We start from the raw sequence: 21874 nt of genomic DNA on the forward strand, positions 1-21874 counted from the left end.
ACACACAATTATTATAATAATATAAGCTGCTTATAGACGTATGTATTTTTTGTAGGGACCATAAAATATAAGCGGATTATATAATGTTATATACGAATATTAACGAGCGATACAAATATCTGAATATTGATAACTAATTTTGCCACATTTCTGAAAGCAATATGCGATCGGTTGCGCGATCCGGAAATAGTGAAAAACAAAAAAAGGAAGTGATTATAAGAGTAAAATCAGTCATTTACGTTTCTCTTTGATGAATCATTATTGATAATGATTACTAAGTGAAATAATGTGGCTTTCGTTAAATAATAAAGCGATGAAAAACACACATGATGCAAAATATTAGGTAATAAATATAAATGATGCGAGAAAATCGTTAAAAATTTAAATCTATGTAATTTTTTCTACTTTAGAACATATGAATCGAATTATCTCGAGTCGAGATATGCCTTAAAAATAGAAAGATTAAAAATAAATTCTTTTATAGAGACGTTGTTTATTTAAAAAAAATGATTATAATTTTTCGATATATTAAGTGGTAACTGAGTGTACTGCTAAAATAGAGAAAGGAGCAATTTTAATAAGAAGATAGCTGTGTTGAAATTGTCGCAAGAGTTTGGATAGTACTATGAAAAGATAATCGATTAAATTGCGATTCTTTTTTGTACTTGTATAATCTACTTTTTTATAATCTTTAAATTTTAGAACAATTTTATATTAACTTTAAGTATCATTGGTGTATATTCATATATGCTCAAAGTAAAAATTACTATTTTCCTTCCGGCCACATAAAATACTTTTTCATTGCGTTGTTCTGTATCGAAAGGTTAAAAACTTGATCAGCGTTGTATATTTATCAGTAAGATTTTCAGTTTTCTGTCAATTTTGTTTTCTTGTAAAAAAATTTGTATTCCTTAAATATTTTGAACATTTAACTTATATAAACAGAAAAATTATCTGGAACATAGAATAATAATAAGAACCGATAGTAAAAAATTGCGATTCTTGTAGCCAAGTTCTTCCGTTTTGACTCGAAGAAACAGATAATAATTATGACAGTTGAAATTGCCTTTTACGTGACTCATACGAGCCTAATTTTTTGAAAGGCACAAATAGACAATGTATTTACAATGAATAAATGTTTGGAAAACTGTTAATTCAGAGTCCAATTTTTGGGGGAATTATAATTCTTGTACAGATTTTAAAGAAGATTTTAATAATAGTAGCAGATATATATGTAATTAACTCGTACGTTTCCGAAATATATTTTGTACTATATATATATTGTACTATATCTCTTGCATTACGTTTTGTAAAGTTTGTTTTGTTCTCTACCGATGTGTATTAGGCGTAGTCTACAATAAAGATTTAAGCTTTAAGACATAAGAAATTGACCAATCACAGTCAATTTTTATAAAAATACTCAATTGTGATTAGATCAATTTCTTATGGCTTAAAGTTTAAGTCTTCATTGTAGACTACGCCTACGACAATAGTGGAATTGTTTGCTCGGTGTCGCGTGCGGCAACGTGTCGAGTTTGAGTTTCGCGCGCTTCCATAGTTCTCAATCGGACCATCCAATCACGAGCAGAGCGCCGAACGAAGCATCGTTTCCGCCATTTCCTAAACGCATTTCTGTAATGCGTCGGTCCGTTCGACCGTCCATCGGTCTATGGTCTATCTCGAACAAGTCAGTTGTTCACGGGGTCCTTTAGCGTTTAGACGTACGCGTGTGGCGAGTGTTTGGCGTTTCCTGTCGCCTACGGAGTCGCGTTTTCGCTAATAACAAACGCCCTACCGTAGCTTCCATATTCAATGTGTATGGCGATTCAGGTGAGTGCTCGCGAAGACTCGTCACTGTTGCGCTGTAAAAGGAGGCAGCCGCGTGGAGGCTGACGCGCGCGAGAAACGACGCGACGCGTCCGCGTGTACGGACGAAAAGTCGATCGTCGCGGCGTTGTTTGCAGCAGTAAGAGGACTGTTCCGAGACGTACGCGCCCCGCGTTTACTCGTTGCTAAGCGCGCGTGGCGCGGCGTGGTGTGGTATGGTACGGTACGGTACGGTACGGTACGATACGGTACGGTACGGTACGGTACGGTACGGTACGGTACGGTACGATACGATACGATACGATACGGTACGATACGATACGATACGATACGATACGATACGATACGGTATGGCTTAGCGCGGCCGACGAACTCGAGCGTCTCTTGTCCACCGCCGCGCCATTCTACCATCGAGTTCTCGTCGCTTCTTGGGCGCGTGGATGACGATACGAGAACGGAAGGTATTTTTCTCGTAGCTTTCCCTCGATCACGCCTCGAGTGACGCTGCCTTTTCAGCTTCGGAGCAAGAACAAGGGGCAGATCCAGTGAATCTCGCGATTCGACATGGCTCGGTCGGCCAATTATACATATATCCGTTTGTCTCACGATTGTTCATATAGCATGTGCCTGATAAAAAAAGTAAGATAAAAGTTATGTGTTTGGAAGGAGAACCATGTTGAGAGAAACGCGTGGTGCAACAGCCAAGTTTACAATCGAGCGTGTTGCACATTATTGCCCAGGCATTGTTGCTTTCGACATAACGATGCCGCCACCTGACTGACGTCAAAGCTCGATTGTTGTTGCTAGTCGACGATTTATCTTCGCACCATCCAAATCGCTAAGTTAACCCGTTCGATCATATTAAGCCGCTGACGGATGACTCATCATATAACAATGTTGGCGAACATTTCGCAATCGCGTCTGTTCTTGACCACGACCTACCGAGAGAGGATACTTTGGTACTCCAAGTACATCCAACGTCTCTCTCTCCCCCCCTCCCTCCCTCTCTCCGAATGAAACCATACGATTTCGGAGCATTTTGTATTGTCATGTACGTGCAAATGTGCAAAATCACGAATGGAACATGGTTGAAATGAGGATCGGCATGCAACATCTAGATAAGTAGGAGTGTGTTGGCAAGATTTTGAAAGTGAGATTATCGGGATTGGAGGACCAACGCTTATCAGAATCTTGAAACCATCGTATGATATAGGTACGCTTTCTTTGTGGTGTGCCTATAAAAAATCGCGATCGCAGCTTGTTGATTTGTTAACCCCACCGCTCTCGATAATTTAAATTTAAAAAAAAGACCGGATTGCTTGGAACATATCCTTTATCATTTGATAAATTTCATTTTTTTACTCGATTACTTCGTATATTCTTTATCGATTTTGGATTTCTTGGAAAAACGGAAAAATGGATTGACGTCATTCGACGGTATGATGCTGTGTGGCGTGGCGTGGCGTGGCGTGGCGTGGCGTGGCGTGGCGTGGCGTGGCGTGGCGTGGCGTGGCGTGGCGTGGCGTGGCGTGGCGTGGCGCGGCGTGGCGCGGCCGCGGCGTGGCGTGGCGTGGCGTGGCGCGGCGAAGCGTCGCATCTCGTCTCATTCCGTCCAAAAGTGGAGCACAAAGCGTCTATAGCGAAACAAACGAGTACGCGCGTGTAATGCCACGACTGAATGAACGGGCCGATTATCGTTCGTGTAAGCTTCGGCCATGTTTTATTCTTGTGTCTGTTTCGCGTCAGTCGGCCCAATAGAAGCGAATCGTAGTTGATTATCGCCAACGTCTTATCGACTACGTGAACAAATTCTCTGATCGTGTTTGACCGGAGGGATTGTAATCGATAAACCTTCCACGCGCGTTTAATCCGAGAATAGTCAGCTACATATTTTTTTCTGTAAACGATCACCTTAGATAATTTCTATATACACACTTCAGAAAGTTTCAACAAATGTGCTTATCGACATAAGAATTACAACTCGTTTCTGAACAAACTGGTTCTTGGAAATCGTCGAATAAAAGATAACTACACAGAGAGAACTGAACTTCTTTGAATTTAATGTATGTATTTGTTTGAATTATTTGTTTTGCTGTAAAAAATTTATTTCTTACAAAATATTGTTTTATTGAATAAAAATTTGATTGTTTCGTTACATTAAATCATATTGTTTGACGAAATAATTTTCTCTATTTTTTGAAACAATATTTGATTTAAATAAAAACATTATTTGATTCAAATAAGATTCAATCTTATATGGTCGCAGCAGCCGCGATGTAGTTCGCGGACCGCCACTAGGCGACGACGCACGTGGCACTTTTCTCGTAATGCAATTTACACTCCAAAGGCTACATAAGCAGACCACCCACGGTGACAGAAAATATATCAACGTATTGCGTAGTGAGCTCTCGGGACCTACGTATTTTTTATTATGCCTTAAAGACACCTCTTAGTTGTCATGGCTAAATTTTTAGTTTCGGTAACGAATATTTTTTCTGCGTGGTAATCACATTCGGTCACGAGCTTCTGTCTCCTCGGAAGAAAAATATGTGCTCAAACAGTATTTTATCGTTGAATAACATTATAATTTGAATCAAAGAAAATTAAATTCTTTCAAAAAATATTTTATTTAAAAAAACAATTACTTTGTTTTTCAAACAATTGTATTTGTTAGTTCAAACATCAGTTTCATTGGCGTATACTAATGATCAAATTTGTTTGACTTAAAGAAAATTTATTAAATCCAAAAAAACTTTTTTCTCTGTGTATGAATTTTAGATAATGAAAAAAATTGCATAAACTTAATATTCTCGCTGCTTAAAGTGTAAAAATCACTCTAGATGTGACTATTTTTAGATTAAGGACAAAACGAATCGTTAAAATATTTTCTCTACACCATCGTTGCTTGGTAGTATATTTATCGACAATGAAAAGAATATTAAAATATACGTAATGTGACCACTTTGCTAGCCATTATTATTATTGTTGCATTAGGATTATTAAAAATTTATATCAGCGGCTAAATTGTCAATACCAGTTGGATTGAACAAATTTTATCAAATTTTTCACGTAAAGACATATATCAACTATTAAATTATTTGTTCTAGTTCTTTTTAAAACTTTTTAAGTTTTTATCTCTTTACTTTGTACTTCTTTTACAGAAGTAGCGTATTTTTTTTCATATGAGATTATATTCTACTTTGTACGTGTAGAAACTTTCAGTAATAAGTTGTGTATATTAAAACAGCATTTCAATTTTAGTACATCTGTTTCACATTCTAATTTACATTTTGATATATTTAAATAAATCTGATAAAACTACGTTAGTATTATTTGTTTTTTGCTTTATTTTGTTTTTCTTTTTATTATTGGCTGAGACCATTCAATTTTTTATCTTACTATGCTCGTTGAGATGCATATATCATGTTTTGCATCGGAAAAAAATTGTACGGATAAATAATATCAATAGGAGCAATTTGTAATTGTCAGTGATGTAATTTCTTTTGTATAGATATAGATTGGAAAAATAAAAACATGAAAACAAGGCGAATAGTTTGCGTATATTATACAGATATTGTGTGTATTGTGTATCGTACAAATATGATATACCGCCTCATCCAGAATATTGTTGCTGTCGCAGATTCAAAGAACTCTCCGGCTCAGCTTTTCCGAATAAAAAGACTCGTTATTCTATCAGCCATCTCCTCTTACGTGGCCATGTGCACGCGTCTAATTTGCATGGCTCATCGAATTACGTGCTATCGCATTTCAACTGTGTAATACATATTAAATTGGATTGTAACTCGCGCGTAAAATCGATTACGTTATAAATCGCTTACGTCAAACAGACGAGTGTTGATCTAGACTTGATCGAGTGATCTAAAATCGTTCCTGCTTTAAGACTATGTTTTGCAAGCGAGTTTCAGTTATTCCAATTTTTATTCGATTAAGGTGATGTTCTTTAAATTAAAGTGAGTACGGGAAAGTCGTCTCGATCAAGCAATCGTTCGATGAGCGTTTTCCAAACGCATTTTGTTTTTCGTCCCTCAATGTCCATTGTTCATCGTGTTCATCAATCAACGTATACGTATTATTCTCACACAACGTACACGTATTTTAAATTTAACATTTAAATAGTAAATTTTTCTTTGTATTTTATCTTTGATCTATTTGTCAGTTGTTGATCCATCTGTCCCGATTGTTAACAAGTTAGCCGTTTCAATGCGCGTTTGAATGTAATTGAAATTGTTGCGATGTAACACGTTTACGATTTATATTCGACATATTCGGCACTTGGATCTTACTCATATCCATAATAATATTGTCACAAACGACCTCACCAACTATGATAGTTGCAATCTTTTAGATAATTAAATGAAACGACCCCAACCCTTCTGCAACTTACAGTCTCCATTCTGCTTATGAAATTATTGTCGAAAATTAAAATGCGCGAACAGAATTTATCAACGTTACAATCGAGACAAACGGCAGCAACAACGTTAAGTTGAATCTAGCGTTTCGTTTCCTGTTAAGTAAATTGCATTACGTTACATAATAGTGAATATGTTCTTTTGGACAGGAAGCTAGGAGTGTTAGGAGTGGTATATACTGCGCGTGACATAATTTCAAGAATATCATTCACTGTAATTAGCTTTACGCGATATCTTCCGTTTCACACGCGCTATTAGCACCTATTTTTTACATAAGTTATCATATCTCGTATGCTAATGATATGTAAAAATGTTTATTCGCGCAGAGTTAGGAGAAAGGATGATACCGAAATACGTGGGCGGATAACTCTTTTAAAGAGTTTGCTTAATTTTCGTTGTATTAACAATTTTTTGCGGTTAGTACTAAATCCACGATTGGTTCGGTAGGAATATAGGTCGGAACGTTCAATAGTGTTTTGTTTCGTCTGTATGAATCGGATACTGGGAGCACGCGCGGAGTCAAACGATACGTCGAGTAATTCGACGACGAAGAAGCGGCATTAGTAGCGCTAGCTCTTTTCTGTTGGTGTCACCTTTTCAGAGGCCTCCGACCATCCTCCACATCAGTCGTGACCAAGGCATTTCCCGCAAGATTATTCCGAGACGCGTTCCTCTTTCTTCACGCCGCGCGCCACGTGTTGGATAGAATTACTATCTCTTGACTAGAGACCGGTTGCGCGAAGCGCGATATACGTGTGTGGTTCGAGACGAAGGACGACTGTCGGTAAGACTAGTAAGAGAGCATGAGGGGGGGGGGTTGAGGGAGAGCTGTCGGAACCGTAGCCCGCAGGCGGCGCAGGCTCGTATTCACCACTGTTTCGCTGCTGGCTATTCTATCTCTGCCTCCCTCCTCCGCGCGCCTAACGGAACGTTTTACTTTTTTTACTCGAGGCATATTGTCAGGAAGAAATTCGTTCGTTCGTTTCGTCTCACAAGTTTAATATCGATCTCGCCTTTTGTCACCTTTTATTTCCCAAAAGTGTATTCACTTTTCTCACGCCGATTGCCGATAGATAATCGTCTTTTTTTTCAATCTCTTTTTGTTAAAAAAATTGTCTCTTGTTATTTGTGTCAATGATATCGTTTTACGTGCGCGCGAAATGCCCGTCAAAGGCTGATATTCGAAAGACTGAGACATTTCAAGAGTCACATTTTATCTTGAAAAAAAATGTGCGGATTCTCAAGTGCTTTCGTCGGCGGTCCGTTGCTCTTTTCAGCTTTTTTTAACGTGACAGAAGAGCAACAATTATCTCGGTCGGCTCCCCCCCCCTTCTCAACCCCTCTTAAGAACTTGAATCTTCCGCAGATTGCACGTATACCCGACTCGAACCTTATTGCGAAAAATAGAAAAACGCTCTTTTGCGAGATTCATTGAAAAATTTAATCAACGTATTCGCGCTGATCGTGCAATCGCAATGTATTGGTAAAAAAAACTGAATTGTATAGATGGGCCTATCTATGCCGTTGTATTGGAATCTATTTATGTAACATTGTGTTTTAAGCTTTGATCGTAGATGATAAGGAGCTTCTTATTCAACTTGCGGATTAAGTTGCTCTCTCGGCACATGAACGCACTGTGAGACGCGCATGTTATGTATAATTCTTCACTCCCTCAACTCACTCACTCATTCACTCACGTCGTTCCTATCTCGCTCTTGTCGAAACATAAGACGAAACACGCTCGCGGAGCAAAACAAAGAACGTCGTCGTCGAAAATAGATCCACCATCGTCATGTGCTTCTCTATCGTATGTATCTCTATATCTTTTATAAAAGTATATTATACAAGGTTATACGGGGACGATCAAATGTACTTCCGTAAGATTTGATATACGTGCAGGTTTTGCCACTTTAAATCTCTTTCGTGTATTTTCCAGGAAATTATATATCTTGCGAGCTTGCAAGAATTTGGGCAAATTGGAAAAATTAGATTAGTTGCGTTGTTACCAAACAATACAATTTGATTTGAATAAGTAGATGTATCGAAATGTATCGATAAATGGGTGATGCATCTTTTTGTTGATTCTAATCTCGCGCATTCTCGAATTTGCGCTATTGCAGGATTTGTTACGTTTATCGTCAAATGTAACGCTCGCATAAAATTGTCGCGATCCAAGGTCAATTGTAATTGCAATTGTAATTTGGCGTAAAAGAAAGAGAAAATGTCAATCTCCAGTTATAAACGAGCTTACACAGTAAAAAATTTTGTGTTTTCTTGTTAAAAAATATCCTGGTTAAAACTTTTATGTTAAAATTTAACATATTTGCTTGTTACTTTAACATATTGCTGTTGTGTTAATTCAAGTAAAGTGTTAAATTACTAGAATAACTAAAAAAGTGTAAAAGTAACACAATGTGCACGTACTTTTAATTTTACACCATAAATATGTTCTTTATTATTAGTTATAGGATTTAGCTGTTAAAATTGACAGAAAAAAATGTTGAATTTACTCTATAATTAAGTTTTAACAAGGACCATTTCATTTTTGAGGACTTTACTATCTACCCTGAGATGGCGCATTTCTCGTGAAAAAGATTCACCTATTAGGTGAATAAAAGGGAGTCGCCAAGAACAGAGAACCAAGTACGATTGCATTTACATATATTATAATATTGGACTGATTGCAATAATATACACACAAAGTTTTTATCGATGATCCTGGAACTATCTATATATGCAATTGTAAACATTTTTTTCAGCATTTCTAGAATAATTATTATTTAACATATATAATATGTTAAATTAATATATATAACGTGTTAAAATAATATTATAATTGTGTTAAAATAACATATATAATATGATATTGTTACACGTTATACATGTTACATTAACATTATTATAATGTTAAAGTAACATATTACATGTGTTACTTTGACATAATTTTCTCATTAAATTGTTACATAAAAATTATGTTAAATTAGAAAATTTACATTTAGTTTTATGTCAAAATATAACATAATATTTACGTTGCTATTTAACATATGCTTAATATATTAAATTAACAGAAAAATTTCTGTGGACCGTTTTGGACATGCGATATCTATTAAATTTAACACAAATTTTTTTACTGTGTACTTATTATTTACGTTTATATTTAAAATCTAGCCTCGTAACTGTGCATGGGATAAAAATGCAAAACTTGGGAACAGTTTCCAACGTAAACGCATAGTAGACGAAAAGTTGCGCCGCGCAAATGACGTCTGTTGGTCGTTCGTTTAAAAATAGTATCCCACAAGGGGGGTTGTTGGAGAGAGTTTTTAAGCGGTAAGCGGATCGAATGTCTCGTCCCGAGCCGGTTTCAAAAGGACGACGAATGTTACATCCCCGCTATATAGCCGCAGGAGCATCGCGTTCTCGATGGAGAGGAAAAAAAAAAGAAAAAGGTATTCGAGACGCCAGACGAGACGCTAGGGTGGACGACCGATGTCACTGACCTTGGATAACGATCGCCAATGTCTACGGGGCCATTGCCAGTGGCCAGAGGACCAGCTGGGATTTTAGAAGGGATCCCGCACATCCGAATGTACAAAAAGAGAGAGGGATTCTCTTACTTTTCTTTATCTCTCGACTCTCGTTTTATCGTTGTATTGTTGATTTTTTTTCTTATTTACGCACGCCTTGTCGCACGCACGTATAAAGGCTTATTTAATTTTTTCAGAGTTTAATATTTTTCACTTCGTGTGTGTGTGTGCGTGAGTGCGCGCGCGCGCGCGCGCGTGTGTGTGTGTGTAGTGACAAAATTTAAGTGCGTTGAAAATTTGCGCACGCGCACGCGTACTCCTGTCAGACAACATATTACCGGTTATACACATTACTCATATTTACAATAGAGTATCATTCGATATCAATGACAGTGGCGATTCTTAGTCCGAAGTGGTCTCTTATCATTCTTCGCCTGGTAACCTACTGACCCACTTGAAATATCGACTTTAACGTACACCTGAAACCGCTCGTACCGCGACCGCTTTCATTATCCGTGCTGCACCTTTTGCGACGAGTAAAATTACGTTTTTATCTACCAGGAACAGTTATTCCGCAAATACTGTACTACGAATATCAATTGGATTACAATTCTGTATTACAGAAAATGTGTAAGTTTTCTTTGTACAATGCAACATATAATTTCACAATAGTATTCTTTCGATGAAATCGAAATCGTTGCATTTATTAATGCCATCGGCATAATGACAAACGGCTTCCTGCATCTCCGTATTTCCCAATTATCGAAAGTCATAATTGTTATAGGTACGATTATTTTGGGTATTAGCCGAATACACGAAATAAGCGGTGTCGTCGATACAAACACGCTTGGTTAAATAAATCATCTTTTGCAAAATTATTTGTGCGCATTATTTATTTTGAATCCTGTTTAAAATACGAAAATTGTTGCTTTAGCATAATGGAAAAGATGGATAATCCACTAGCGACGAAGATATTATTGGCGATAGCCGCGCCGTTACGAATGTTGCCTAATACGCGCGCGCGCGCGGTTCGTCGCCCTGTGGCCTGTGGCTCATTCAACCCCGCTGCTTCGCTTATTGTCGTTTGGAAAAGTCGATTTGAGAGGAAAGAAAACAGCTGGGCGGGGAGTAACGTAGATGTAGATAGGTGCAGCCCTGTGTAATAAAGCAAAGAGAATTTACGGGCGTAATAGGATGACTTTGATACTCCGAGAGCGTTGTGTAGTAAGGAATGTATTCCTCATTTTCAGATCTCGGAAGATTTGCGCGAGAGTGACGATATCAGGTACAACCGACGTCACACCTCCTCCTGACTTCCTTCACACCTGCCGCGCCGGTATATTGATTTCTGACGTGGTGACGTCACCGCTTTCGTCGTCAAATATTTATAGTCGAAAATCTGAAAAAACATCGAATCGAGGGGCAAAAACGCATTGTGCGAATTATCCATCTAAACGCGGCGAGTGCTACGATGCATTCCGTAAATTTTATCGCGTTGTCTCGCGAAATCGGGGGGGGGGGGGACGTTTCGTGCTCGAAGGACTACGACGCGAGGGAACTCGTTCAATTGTCCGTCGGCCGCTTTCTCGTACTCCCATCGATCCGCGATTCGCCGAAACGTATCGCGCATCGAGTTGCATCCAAACCGACGACGAATCGCGCGTGTCCACGTACACAAGTTATACGTATACATATGTACGCTACTGAAACGACCTAGTAATTTATCCGGCTCGACGAGTTTTGACGTCATATCTTGTTTTCTCTTCGTCGCGCAGCAAGAATGACCGTGAAAGTCGCCAATCGGTTGTCGGCGCGGCACATTTTCATACTCAAGCGCGCGCGCGCGGGCGCCCGTACAGTAAATATGTAAAAAGAAATAATGGCAGTTGAGAAAATTGCTTGATCACAGATCGGTATCCCCCCCCGTCCCCGAGTTATCGGGCTTGCGCATGGTAAAAAGATCCAATCTTATGCAATCCCATGCAATAACGCGCAACTGTCGCCGTCGCCGGTTTCCTCGGAACGCTCGTTCTCTTGTTCATTAATTGACAATGACGGTGTCAGCCGCCGCAATGTTAGACTGATCGTTCTTGGACTAAATATAATAATATCGTCAATGCAAAAAAAGTATACGGGAAAGAAATGGAAAACGCGATCGTATTTACGTAATCCCGATATGAGCCGAATTTCCACCGAACACGGAGAGAATTTTTTCTTAAAAGTTACCCTGAAAATTATGATAATTGTGAGACAACGTAAACCTTGAAGAATTTTACTATGTTTTAACAAAATTTACTAAAATTGTAATAAAATTTGGCAAAATTTTAGTCAATTTTACTATACTTCTAAAAAAATTTACTAAAACTTTGCCAAATTTTATTAAAATTTTAGTAAATCTTGTTAAAAGTATAATAAAATTCTTCAAGGTTTACGTCGTCTTAGAATTACCACGATTTTAAAGGTAATTTTTAAGAAAAAATTCTATCCGTGTACTGTACGGCAGAAAAGGTGAATCGTTACTGAGCGTTACTGTTGCAAGAACGGGTGACATTACATGTGGAATGCATATTGTATATGTGACGTGTGCCGGCGTGCGTGCGTGCGTGCATGCGTACGTACGTAACTACACAGGGGCGGGGGGGGGGGGGGGTCGGATGATGACTGTGCTCTCGCTCGATGAGGAGAAGGGTGAAAGTTGTGTGAAGTCGCTGTGGCCCGTGCTATTTTGAGCGGCGCCGCCACGCTGCGACTGACTGACTGACTGACTGGCTGGCTGGCTGGCTGGCCCAGATTCGACGCGACCGCCACAACGAGCGTACGATACCGCACGCATCAAGAGCCTCGATAACGGTTTCGTTCGTGAATTTCGAGCCTGATTGTTCTCCCTAAGCTACGCGAAGAATGACAATTTTTTGTGTTACGTATTGAACCGCATCCAAGATTATTAACGAGAGAGCCTTGTGGGGTCGAAAGTTGCCGATTACAAGATTACTTGAAACTCTTGAAAGAGATGAAACCTCTTGTACTTTGACGATATGGACGAGGCGGAAGAATACAATTTTCCATCTCGAGTCGCGTAAATTTCAAGAGTGGTTTTGTGAAAGTGGTCTTGTGCACGCGCACGCGCGCTACATTAAAATGTGACTTGTTGGTGATTTCGTTACGCCGCTAATAATCGTTTTGAACGCGTGACAATCTGCCAATTGTTTTATGATTTGATCTTAATTATCTTGGGACGTCTCCCCATGTGATTCTTTTCTTCCTCACCGCTTGCTTACATGTAAAAAATTCAACTTTTGTCTTCTTTTTATCCGTCAATTTTCATTTTTCTAAATTTTCGCTATGTGGATTTTTAAATCATGAAAATCTGTTTCTTTTTCACGCGTGCAAAGCGCGATACAGTGTTCTCGAAATAGCGAAAGGATTTATAGAATAATTTTATTTTTGATTGACGCAAATTTTTTCATTTTCTTCGAAATGACAAGAATTATTGAGGGCATTTGAAAGTTTGCGAATATCATCGCGACGTAGCACAGCTGTCGAAAGCGACGATACTTTAATAGAATGAAGGTTGATGATGGGATTGCCGAGTTTTCACATGCTTTCGAAATAAATAGTAGTACGGTAAACGTGAGTAACGCTACTTTACTCGGATGAGAAAATTGGCACGGTAATAACGGCCGACACGATGCAGCTGTTTGCCGACGAAAGGTTTGAAAGAAACATCTGTAACATCAATGTTTGTTAATTCTCGTTGGATATTTGTCCATCCCTTTGACTAAATAATAATAATAATAATGATAGTAATAATAATAACAATAATAATAAATAATGATAAAGAAAATTGCAATTAATGGTATTGCGTCCCGAGTATAATTTTGAAAAATCTTTTTACGTAGATCTAGCAGAATGTTGTCAAAATTTATTGATTTTCCTTTTTCTCGCGATAAAGGAAAATTATATGCGAGTTAAGATAAATTCGTCGCAATTATACGTGTTGTAACAAATACAAAGCATTGCTCTTTCGAGATTTAAACTTAACAATTGATGCATATATCTTCCCGCGCATACGTTTTCTTATTGTTTTACAACATTGGCATTTGATTTTATTTATAGAACTCCCATTCATAACGCCACAAAATTATTTCTTGTGTCTAGCAGAGATTAAGGAAAAGATGTCAAGTTTTTCTTCGATGGAAACGTTTAGTAAAGACGCAGATAAATTCTTATGCCTGTTGATCGAAATCCTGACTTCTGACCTCCGGTTTCTCTTGTCTCATGTGTACGAAGACTAAATGCTATGTACATACGCACGCGCGTGAATACATATACACTTGTACCTGTACTTATGTATCGGACAGCCCATTTGTTGTCGTACTTTGATGTTCAAGCGTAATGTTAAAGGATAAAAATATTCAACATATTAATACTTACGTATTTATTTTCTCTCGCGGAAACTTCCATTATCCGTTCTATCGATAAAGATGAAGCAAACGATTTTTGTCGCCTTGTTCTTTGCACGTCGCTTTGGTTTGCGGTCCGACAGCGTTTGCGACGTAACTGCACACAAATAGAATTTTGTTTACTGTTCACGCGTCGTCGATCTTGCGACAGTCTCTTGACGATTTCGACAATTTTGATAAATATAAGCACAAAATTGGTTACACATCACACACGCACGCACGCACGCACACACACACACACACACACACACACACACACAATAGCGTCTGTTTCTTTATACAAGACTGAATTTTTTAATTATGTTGCAACGTCACAGAGACATGGAAATGTAAAATTTTAACGAAACTCAACTTGGGAGACAAAAATTACACAGGCACACAAAAAAAAAGTGGTTGGTCCGGCGGACTAGACTAGTCAATCCTTATGTATTTTGACCCGCTGAATCCGAATCTAAGGTCAGAATTGCAAAGTTAGCTCGCATTTTCTAACCTCAAAAAAATTTTTTTTTTAAATATTGGTCCGGTGGGCCAGACTAGTTTATTCTTATGTATTTTGACCCGCTGAATCCAAATCCAAGGTCAGAATTGCTGAATTGGCTCATTTTTTCCTAACCTAAAAAAAAAATTTTTTTTAAATGTTGGTCCGGCGGACCAGACTAGTCTATCCTTATGTATTTTGACCCGCTGAATCCAAATCCAAGGTCAGAATTGCTGAATTAGCTCATTTTTTCCTAATCTCAAAAAAAATTTTTTTTAGGTTAGGAAATGCGAGCTAACTTTGCAATTCTGACCTTGGATTCGGATTCAGCAGGTCAAAATACATAAGAATTGACTAGTCTGGCCCACCGGACCAATATTAAAAAAAAAATTTTTTTTGAGGTTAGAAAATGCGAGCTAATTTTGCAATTCTGATCTTAGATTCGGATTCAGCGGATCGAAATACATAAGGATTGACTAGTCTAGTCCGCCGGACCAACCACTTTTTTTTCGTTTGCCTGTGTAATTAAAAAAGAATTTTTTTTGTGGTTTGAAAAAGTGAGCTAACTTTGCAATTCTGACCTTAGATTCGGATTCAGCGGGTCGAAATACATAAGGATTGACTAGTCTAGTCCGCCGGACCAACCACTTTTTTTTTGTGTGCCTGTGTTATTATAATCAAATCTCACTTTAATCATTTTGATTTTTAAAGTTATAAAATATTATTAAAAAAGATTAAATTTAGTTTTTCCAAGATATTTTTCCTTTCTCATGTTTCTTCCCTCTCTCTCCATTAATTATATTAATTGAACATCTCGTGTACAAATGAACTGATCGATTGGTTTTCTTAGTGCATCTTATTAAAATGTAGAAGTAATGTCATATAACATATAAGAATGTCATATCTGTGTTGTGTAGCATTACGTTTATATTACACTTAGTGTTTACTGGGTTTATTTTTTATTACTCTTGTTACACGGACAATTATACTTTATATAACATATCGCCAACTTATTTGTATAAACATTTTTTTTTTTTTAGAAAACCAAATGAAATTAATAAGGAAACATTAAGAAATTCTCAAAAAATTGTTAATATTGTGCAAAGTTGAAATATATTATCTTCATAATAATTAGTTTTATTCCAATCACGGTTTTTAGATTTGATCAGTGCCTCGCCGATGACCAATTATTACTATTCAAAATGTTAATTGTTAAAAAACAATTTAAGATTTGACCGGAGAAAACTACTATCATCCTGCCAGCGATTGTTTTTTGCTATCAAGCTGTCAATTTCTTATAATTTTTAAAAACACTCTTTAAAAAAGTCATAAAAATTTTAAAGAGGTTAGCTAGAGATTTTTTTCTCCGTTTGTTCGATAGAGAGTCAGAGGGCCAATCAAGAATTCAAAAAGCTGAAGCCTCCGACTGAAAGTGGAAAAATTTCGATTCCATTTCGGTAATTTCATTATCAAATTACTGTCAAATACGGTGCACATATATTTGTTTCTTTCAATGGTATCGTGTTAAAGAAACGAAATATCTTATGTACACTTGAAACGGGGCCCGGGATGCGACGGCATCGCGATAGATTTGGCCTTGGCGGCGTTTCACGCCTTGAAGGATACAGTCCGTGTGCGCGTTTTCTCTCACTCAAACTTGTCCTCACCTGCCAATTTCGGTTATTCTGGTACATACGCCTAGATGCCGGTTAAACTCTTTCCTGCCAATCGGTAGCACTTGTACATCACATATCGACGGCAGTGTTACGCAAAAGGGAGCTTTCGCAAACCAATCCCGGCGAAAGATCGAGAGGTCAACTACGTTGTCGAATGCGACACGCGAGCTTGGCATAGAACAACTAGAAACTGCGATCTATAATTTTATCGTGTAATATCTTCGATTTAAAAACTATCTTGTTGAACCGTTTTCTTCTGCGGCATGAATAATATTTTTTATTTTAGTCCACGCGCAAAATTCATTAGTCATTACTTAAATTCAGTAAGAAATAATATTATATATTAATAAATTTTTGACAAATATTTTATGATATGAATATTATCGAGATAAAAAGAAAGACGAAATAGTGCTCCCTATGTACACGCTTAAGAATTGGCATCGGACAAAGCATCGCTATTAGCGCACGATTGTCGCGTGTCGCGTGAATTTACTTTTTATTATAGTTATGTGCAAGTACGATGCAAATACGATAAAAATTCGTTATGAAAATGTTTTAAAATCAACAAAATTATTTTACTGCGTAATCGAGGAATGTCTAATCATATTATTTTTGATGTTATGTTGCAGTTTCCTGGTGAGTGCATCCTCACATACATGGAGTTTCAGTTGGATAGCGCAGAATACTGCCAGGCTCAACACAAATAGAGAGAGAGAGAGAAAGAGAAAGATACACGCCCACATATTCCCTGACAATTATTAGATATCATTAAACTGAAAAAAGGGAGAGAGGGAGAGAGAGAGAGAGAGAGAGAGAGAAAGGAAGAATAGAAACACCTTGGAGGGAGGAGATAGAAAAATATTAAAGTAGTAGAAAATTATACACCGGGGAAGCCAGAAAAATCATCAACTAGTCATCACGCAAGACATAGACGAATTTAATAGAAATTATTAATTTACCTTAGTAGATGCAAACATCATAGATACTGAGCGCACCTGTCACAGGAGCACCCGGTGCCAAATAGGTAAGTGTAGATCACGTCCTCTTCAAGAAAAGTAGTGAAAAGAAAAAAATTGCACCTTAATAATTTTAAAGAACCCCGCACAATTCATATGAAAAAAAAGCTCGGTCAATTTTCTTGAATTTTTTATATATTGTAGTACTTATAACTTTAATGAAAAATTACAATTTGTGCGACCTTTCTATGTCTAGTTTCGGAGATAAAAATTTTTGAAAATTGCTATTTTAAGGTTTACTGCGTGCGTTGCACTTGTCAACTTGCTCGCATATGTATATATACATATATATCTGCATGGTAAATGTTCGTGACACTGTGTGTGTGCGTGCGTGCGTGCGTGCGTGTGCGTGCGCGCGCGCGCGCGCGCGTGTGTGTGTGTTACAGCAGAGATAAGAATCCTACGCTTTGTCACTCCCGTAGTATTTTTTGACTCCAAACCCTCTCTGTTGTGTGTGTGTATGTGTGTGTGTGTGTGTGTGTGTGTGTGTGTGTGTGTGTGTGTGTGTTACAGCAGAGATAAGCAAAATCCAAACGATCTAATATTCATTAATGAATAATGTTGTAATATTATTTAACACCCCCTTTACACACACACACACACACACACACACACACACACACACACGAGATCAGATTTCTGTCACGACCACGCCATTGATTCTGAGTAACACCAAGAGCAGGATTTACACGCACGCGCGCGCGCGCGCGCACACACACACACACACACACACACACACACACACACAGTGAACATTTATACATGCAGTATATGTGTATATATACATATGCGAGCAAGTTGACAAGTGTAAACGCACGCAGTAAAACCTTAAAACAGCAATTTTCAAAAATTTTTATCTCCGAAACTAAACATAGAAAGGTCGCACAAATTGTAATTTTTCATTAGGGCTATAAGTACTACAATATATAAAAAATTCAAGAAAATTGACCGAGCTTTTTTTTCATATAAATTGTGCGGGGTTCTTTTTATCTTCAAAACTAGACATAGAAAGTTCGCACAAATTGTAATTTTTTATTAGAGCTATAAGTACTACAATATATAAAAAAATTCAAGGAAATTGACCGAGCTTTTTTTCATATAAATTGTGCTAGGTCCTTTATTATGTACAATTATACTGATTTTCAGGTAATCTTCCGTGAAATATTAGTCAAAAAATTTCCAGTGGGAAGAATAAAGCGCATATCAACATCGCCTAATGTGACCTAACCCTTGTTTTTTTGGTCAAGTTTACACCCAGACAACCCTTCCTAAAATCTACATGTAAACACCCACGATTCTATCCTCTGTAAAAAAATAAAATTTCTATTAGTTAAATGAAAAACAACTTTATAAGACTGACATTTAATGGGCTAAGTTGTCAAATCCAGCCTTTGTCGATTCGTATAGTGTGGTACACGTACGAGATTCTAAGAACGAGAGAGACAAATTGAACGAGATCTTTAAGAGTTAAAAACAAGAGGTGATAAATATATAATCATCTCTCTGTGGTTAAAAAGGAGATGAGCAACATGAGGGTGAAGGATATCAGACCGGCGCCCGCCGAGATTGAATACAAAAACATGAAGTTCCTCATTACCGATCGGCCCAATGATCAAACCATCCATACTTTTATTCAAGTCAGTATATCGACGAAGCTATTGAAGTCAATTGAGACATAAATCTATATTTTTATCCCTGCTTAAGATAAATTCCATAATTGTTTTTTTGATAGGAACTGAAAAAGCACAATGTAAAGGAGGTGGTAAGAGTCTGCGAACCAACGTACAAAGTAGAGGAACTCAAATCAGAAGGGATCAATGTGATAGATTTGGTATTCGATGACGGTACATTTCCACCAAACGAGGTAAAGATTTTTATTTTTAAATTATTTTTTTATAGCTTTTATTAGCTACAAAAGAAAAGGAGAAATGCAAATCAGTAAATAATTTTGTTCATGACTTCATTATTTATATATTTCATTTTTTAGGTGGTGGATGTATGGTTTGAGCTGCTGAAGAACCGATTCCGAGAATCGCCTGACGCATGTGTAGCGGTGCATTGTGTCGCAGGTCTTGGCAGAGCACCGGTCTTGGTTGCGATAGCTCTCATTGAACTTGGACTAAAGTTCGAAGATGCTGTTGCCCTTATCAGAGAGTAAGTCATCTTGTACTACGTAATTTTCAATTATCTAAATAGTAGAGTAAAATGTGTCACGAATGTGTTCTTTCTCGAAATAATAAATAGATAAATGGAAAAAGGTTGTAATAATTCTTTCTCCTTGTTCTAGAAAAAGACGAGGCGCCATTAACGCGAAGCAGTTAACTTTTCTTGAAAAATATCGTCCTAAGTCTCGATTGAAGCTCAAGAACGGACAAAAAAATTCTTGCTGTATCCAATAGATCAAAGAACATTTAGAAAAGAAGAAGAGAAGATGGAGGGAAAAGTCACTATGTAATTAATACTGATCGGTATAAATTTGTAGAATTTTGCGCCTGACAACAAGTGGCATATTGTAGCAAATCTGTTCTGAATGGTCTATCACTGGAAATGCAACGGTGATAAGTATCTATCCAACTGACTTTAAGGCATCATATTTTACATTACCTAATTTTATATTCCGAGATGAGTCATTAATAGGGAGACTTGCTTCAAAATATATCGTTGCTATTTTCTTTTGTGAAAAAAAAACCTATGTTATTTTTGATACTTGATCAATATTGACAATGAAAGAACAAAAGTTAAGTCTTGAAATGGTAATAACTATTTTTTAAAAATTGACTATATTATTGCCATTTAGCCTTACTAATTTGTAAATCATGACGCGAGAGTTATTCATACATGTACAAATTCGTACATTATGAAATATATATTTATCTTTTTCTCGATATGAGATCAAAATTCTTTATAAATAATTGTAATGAATGGAAAGAGAATATGATTTGTCTATTTATAGAAAAATGAAAAAATGTAGGAAAATTGTAATTGTAACGAATGTAACACATCCAAAACATTATCAATTTGTTATTTTATTGAGATAGTAAATTATGTTGCATTTGTGATACACACACACACACACACACACACACACACACACACATAATACACACACACACAGAAAGAAAAAGGAAATTATAATTTACAAATATAATCTAAAAAATGTGTGTATTATAAAATGAACGATTGTAAAATTACATTTCAAAATGGAATAAGATTATTATAAAGAAGCAAACATGTCTTTATAAAATGTCAAGATGTGTAAAAATATATCTGGAATCGGAAATTAATATCTATGTATGTATAATTTTTTTTTTTAAAGAAAAATTAAATTAATCTGCTTTGAAAGAAAGATAGAGATGGAGAGAAAGAGAAAAGAAGAAAGAGGGAGAAATATATATTATTCATTAGGTAGGTTTTATATAATTTTTTTGCAGCTGCGAATCGAAATGGAACGGAAATACATGTATATATATTCTTTTTAGAAAAATATAGTTTTCCAGACAGCTATTTTCGATACAATGTATCAGTCACAGCTCTGTTAAATCTGAAACTTTTAGACACTCAACATGAAAATTATTTCTATGATGAATATCATCAAGACATAATAAAAGATTTTATTTTAATTTTACATCAAAAAGAAAGATACGTATGCATATTAAACACCTCACATTTACAAGATATGGCATTGCAGTATGAACCAAAACTGCTGTCCTCTTTTTTCCCCTTTTTTCATTATATATATTATGTACATATACAGAATTGTGTTAATTGAGTTAATATTAATTTTGATTAACAAAACACATTGGACGACAATAATTTATGCTTGGAGTCTATATTTTGATATTTGGCACCAATGTTTGATATATGAAATCAGCATGAATCGCGCAGCATTAGAATTACAAAAATTTCAAATAATTGTTAAAATTATTAATTTGAAGAACAAAAGAGAAACACTTTGCGTTGCATTTCCAATGGCATGCCGAACCGCTGATGGATGTTTTTAACTCTTATTGGACTTGGAATCTGCGTTAACTTGATGGGTAATGAGAAACTAAAGCGAAGCAAATCACTCCAGAGAGCTGTATATCACGTATTACCGTAGCTCAATGACAATTTCACCAAAACCTTTGCATATCTAACTTTTAGTCAAAGTAGATTTTTCAATCTGATACAAACATATTATGTAAAGTCATCATCGTCTTCTATTTTGGTAAAATTGTCAATGATGCTATGTACGCCACACTAAACTGTGTTCAAAGGATAGAAAAATTCACTCGCGTAAAATAATAACGAATATAATATTTAGAACATTTAACGCATGTCTGCTGATTTTATGTGAATGTACGTTATTTTGTATTCGTATGCTGTCTTTGTTTCTAAAGGCCTAAACACAATGCCAGGCAATAGGCAATAGGAACAGGAAATAAAGAAAGAGAAAAAGAAAAGAAGATCCTTTCTCTCTT

General features: G+C 36.7%; 1 protein-coding gene across 7 annotated transcripts; it reads left to right on the top strand.

The window, feature by feature from the left end:
* The first annotated feature begins 1654 nt into the window (after window positions 1–1654).
* Window positions 1655–20772, top strand: LOC105839537 (protein tyrosine phosphatase type IVA 1). 7 transcript variants are annotated; one of them, XM_036286708.1, is made up of 6 exons: window positions 1655–1830; window positions 17028–17422; window positions 18561–19051; window positions 19147–19278; window positions 19402–19568; window positions 19702–20772. In XM_036286708.1, the coding sequence occupies exons 3-6, from the start codon at window positions 18935–18937 to the stop codon at window positions 19811–19813; spliced, it is 528 nt and encodes a 175-aa protein (XP_036142601.1). In that variant the 5' UTR covers window positions 1655–1830; window positions 17028–17422; window positions 18561–18934; the 3' UTR covers window positions 19814–20772. The 7 variants fall into 7 exon arrangements, with proteins under 7 accessions (XP_036142601.1, XP_012541377.1, XP_036142602.1 ...); XM_012685923.3 differs by lacking the exon at window positions 1655–1830 and adding an exon at window positions 12563–12697; XM_036286709.1 differs by lacking the exon at window positions 1655–1830 and adding an exon at window positions 12709–12857.
* Window positions 20773–21874: the final 1102 nt, after the last annotated feature.

The sequence above is a fragment of the Monomorium pharaonis genome, chromosome 5, assembly GCF_013373865.1.
Source record: "Monomorium pharaonis isolate MP-MQ-018 chromosome 5, ASM1337386v2, whole genome shotgun sequence".
Classification (NCBI taxonomy): Eukaryota; Metazoa; Arthropoda; class Insecta; order Hymenoptera; family Formicidae; genus Monomorium; species Monomorium pharaonis.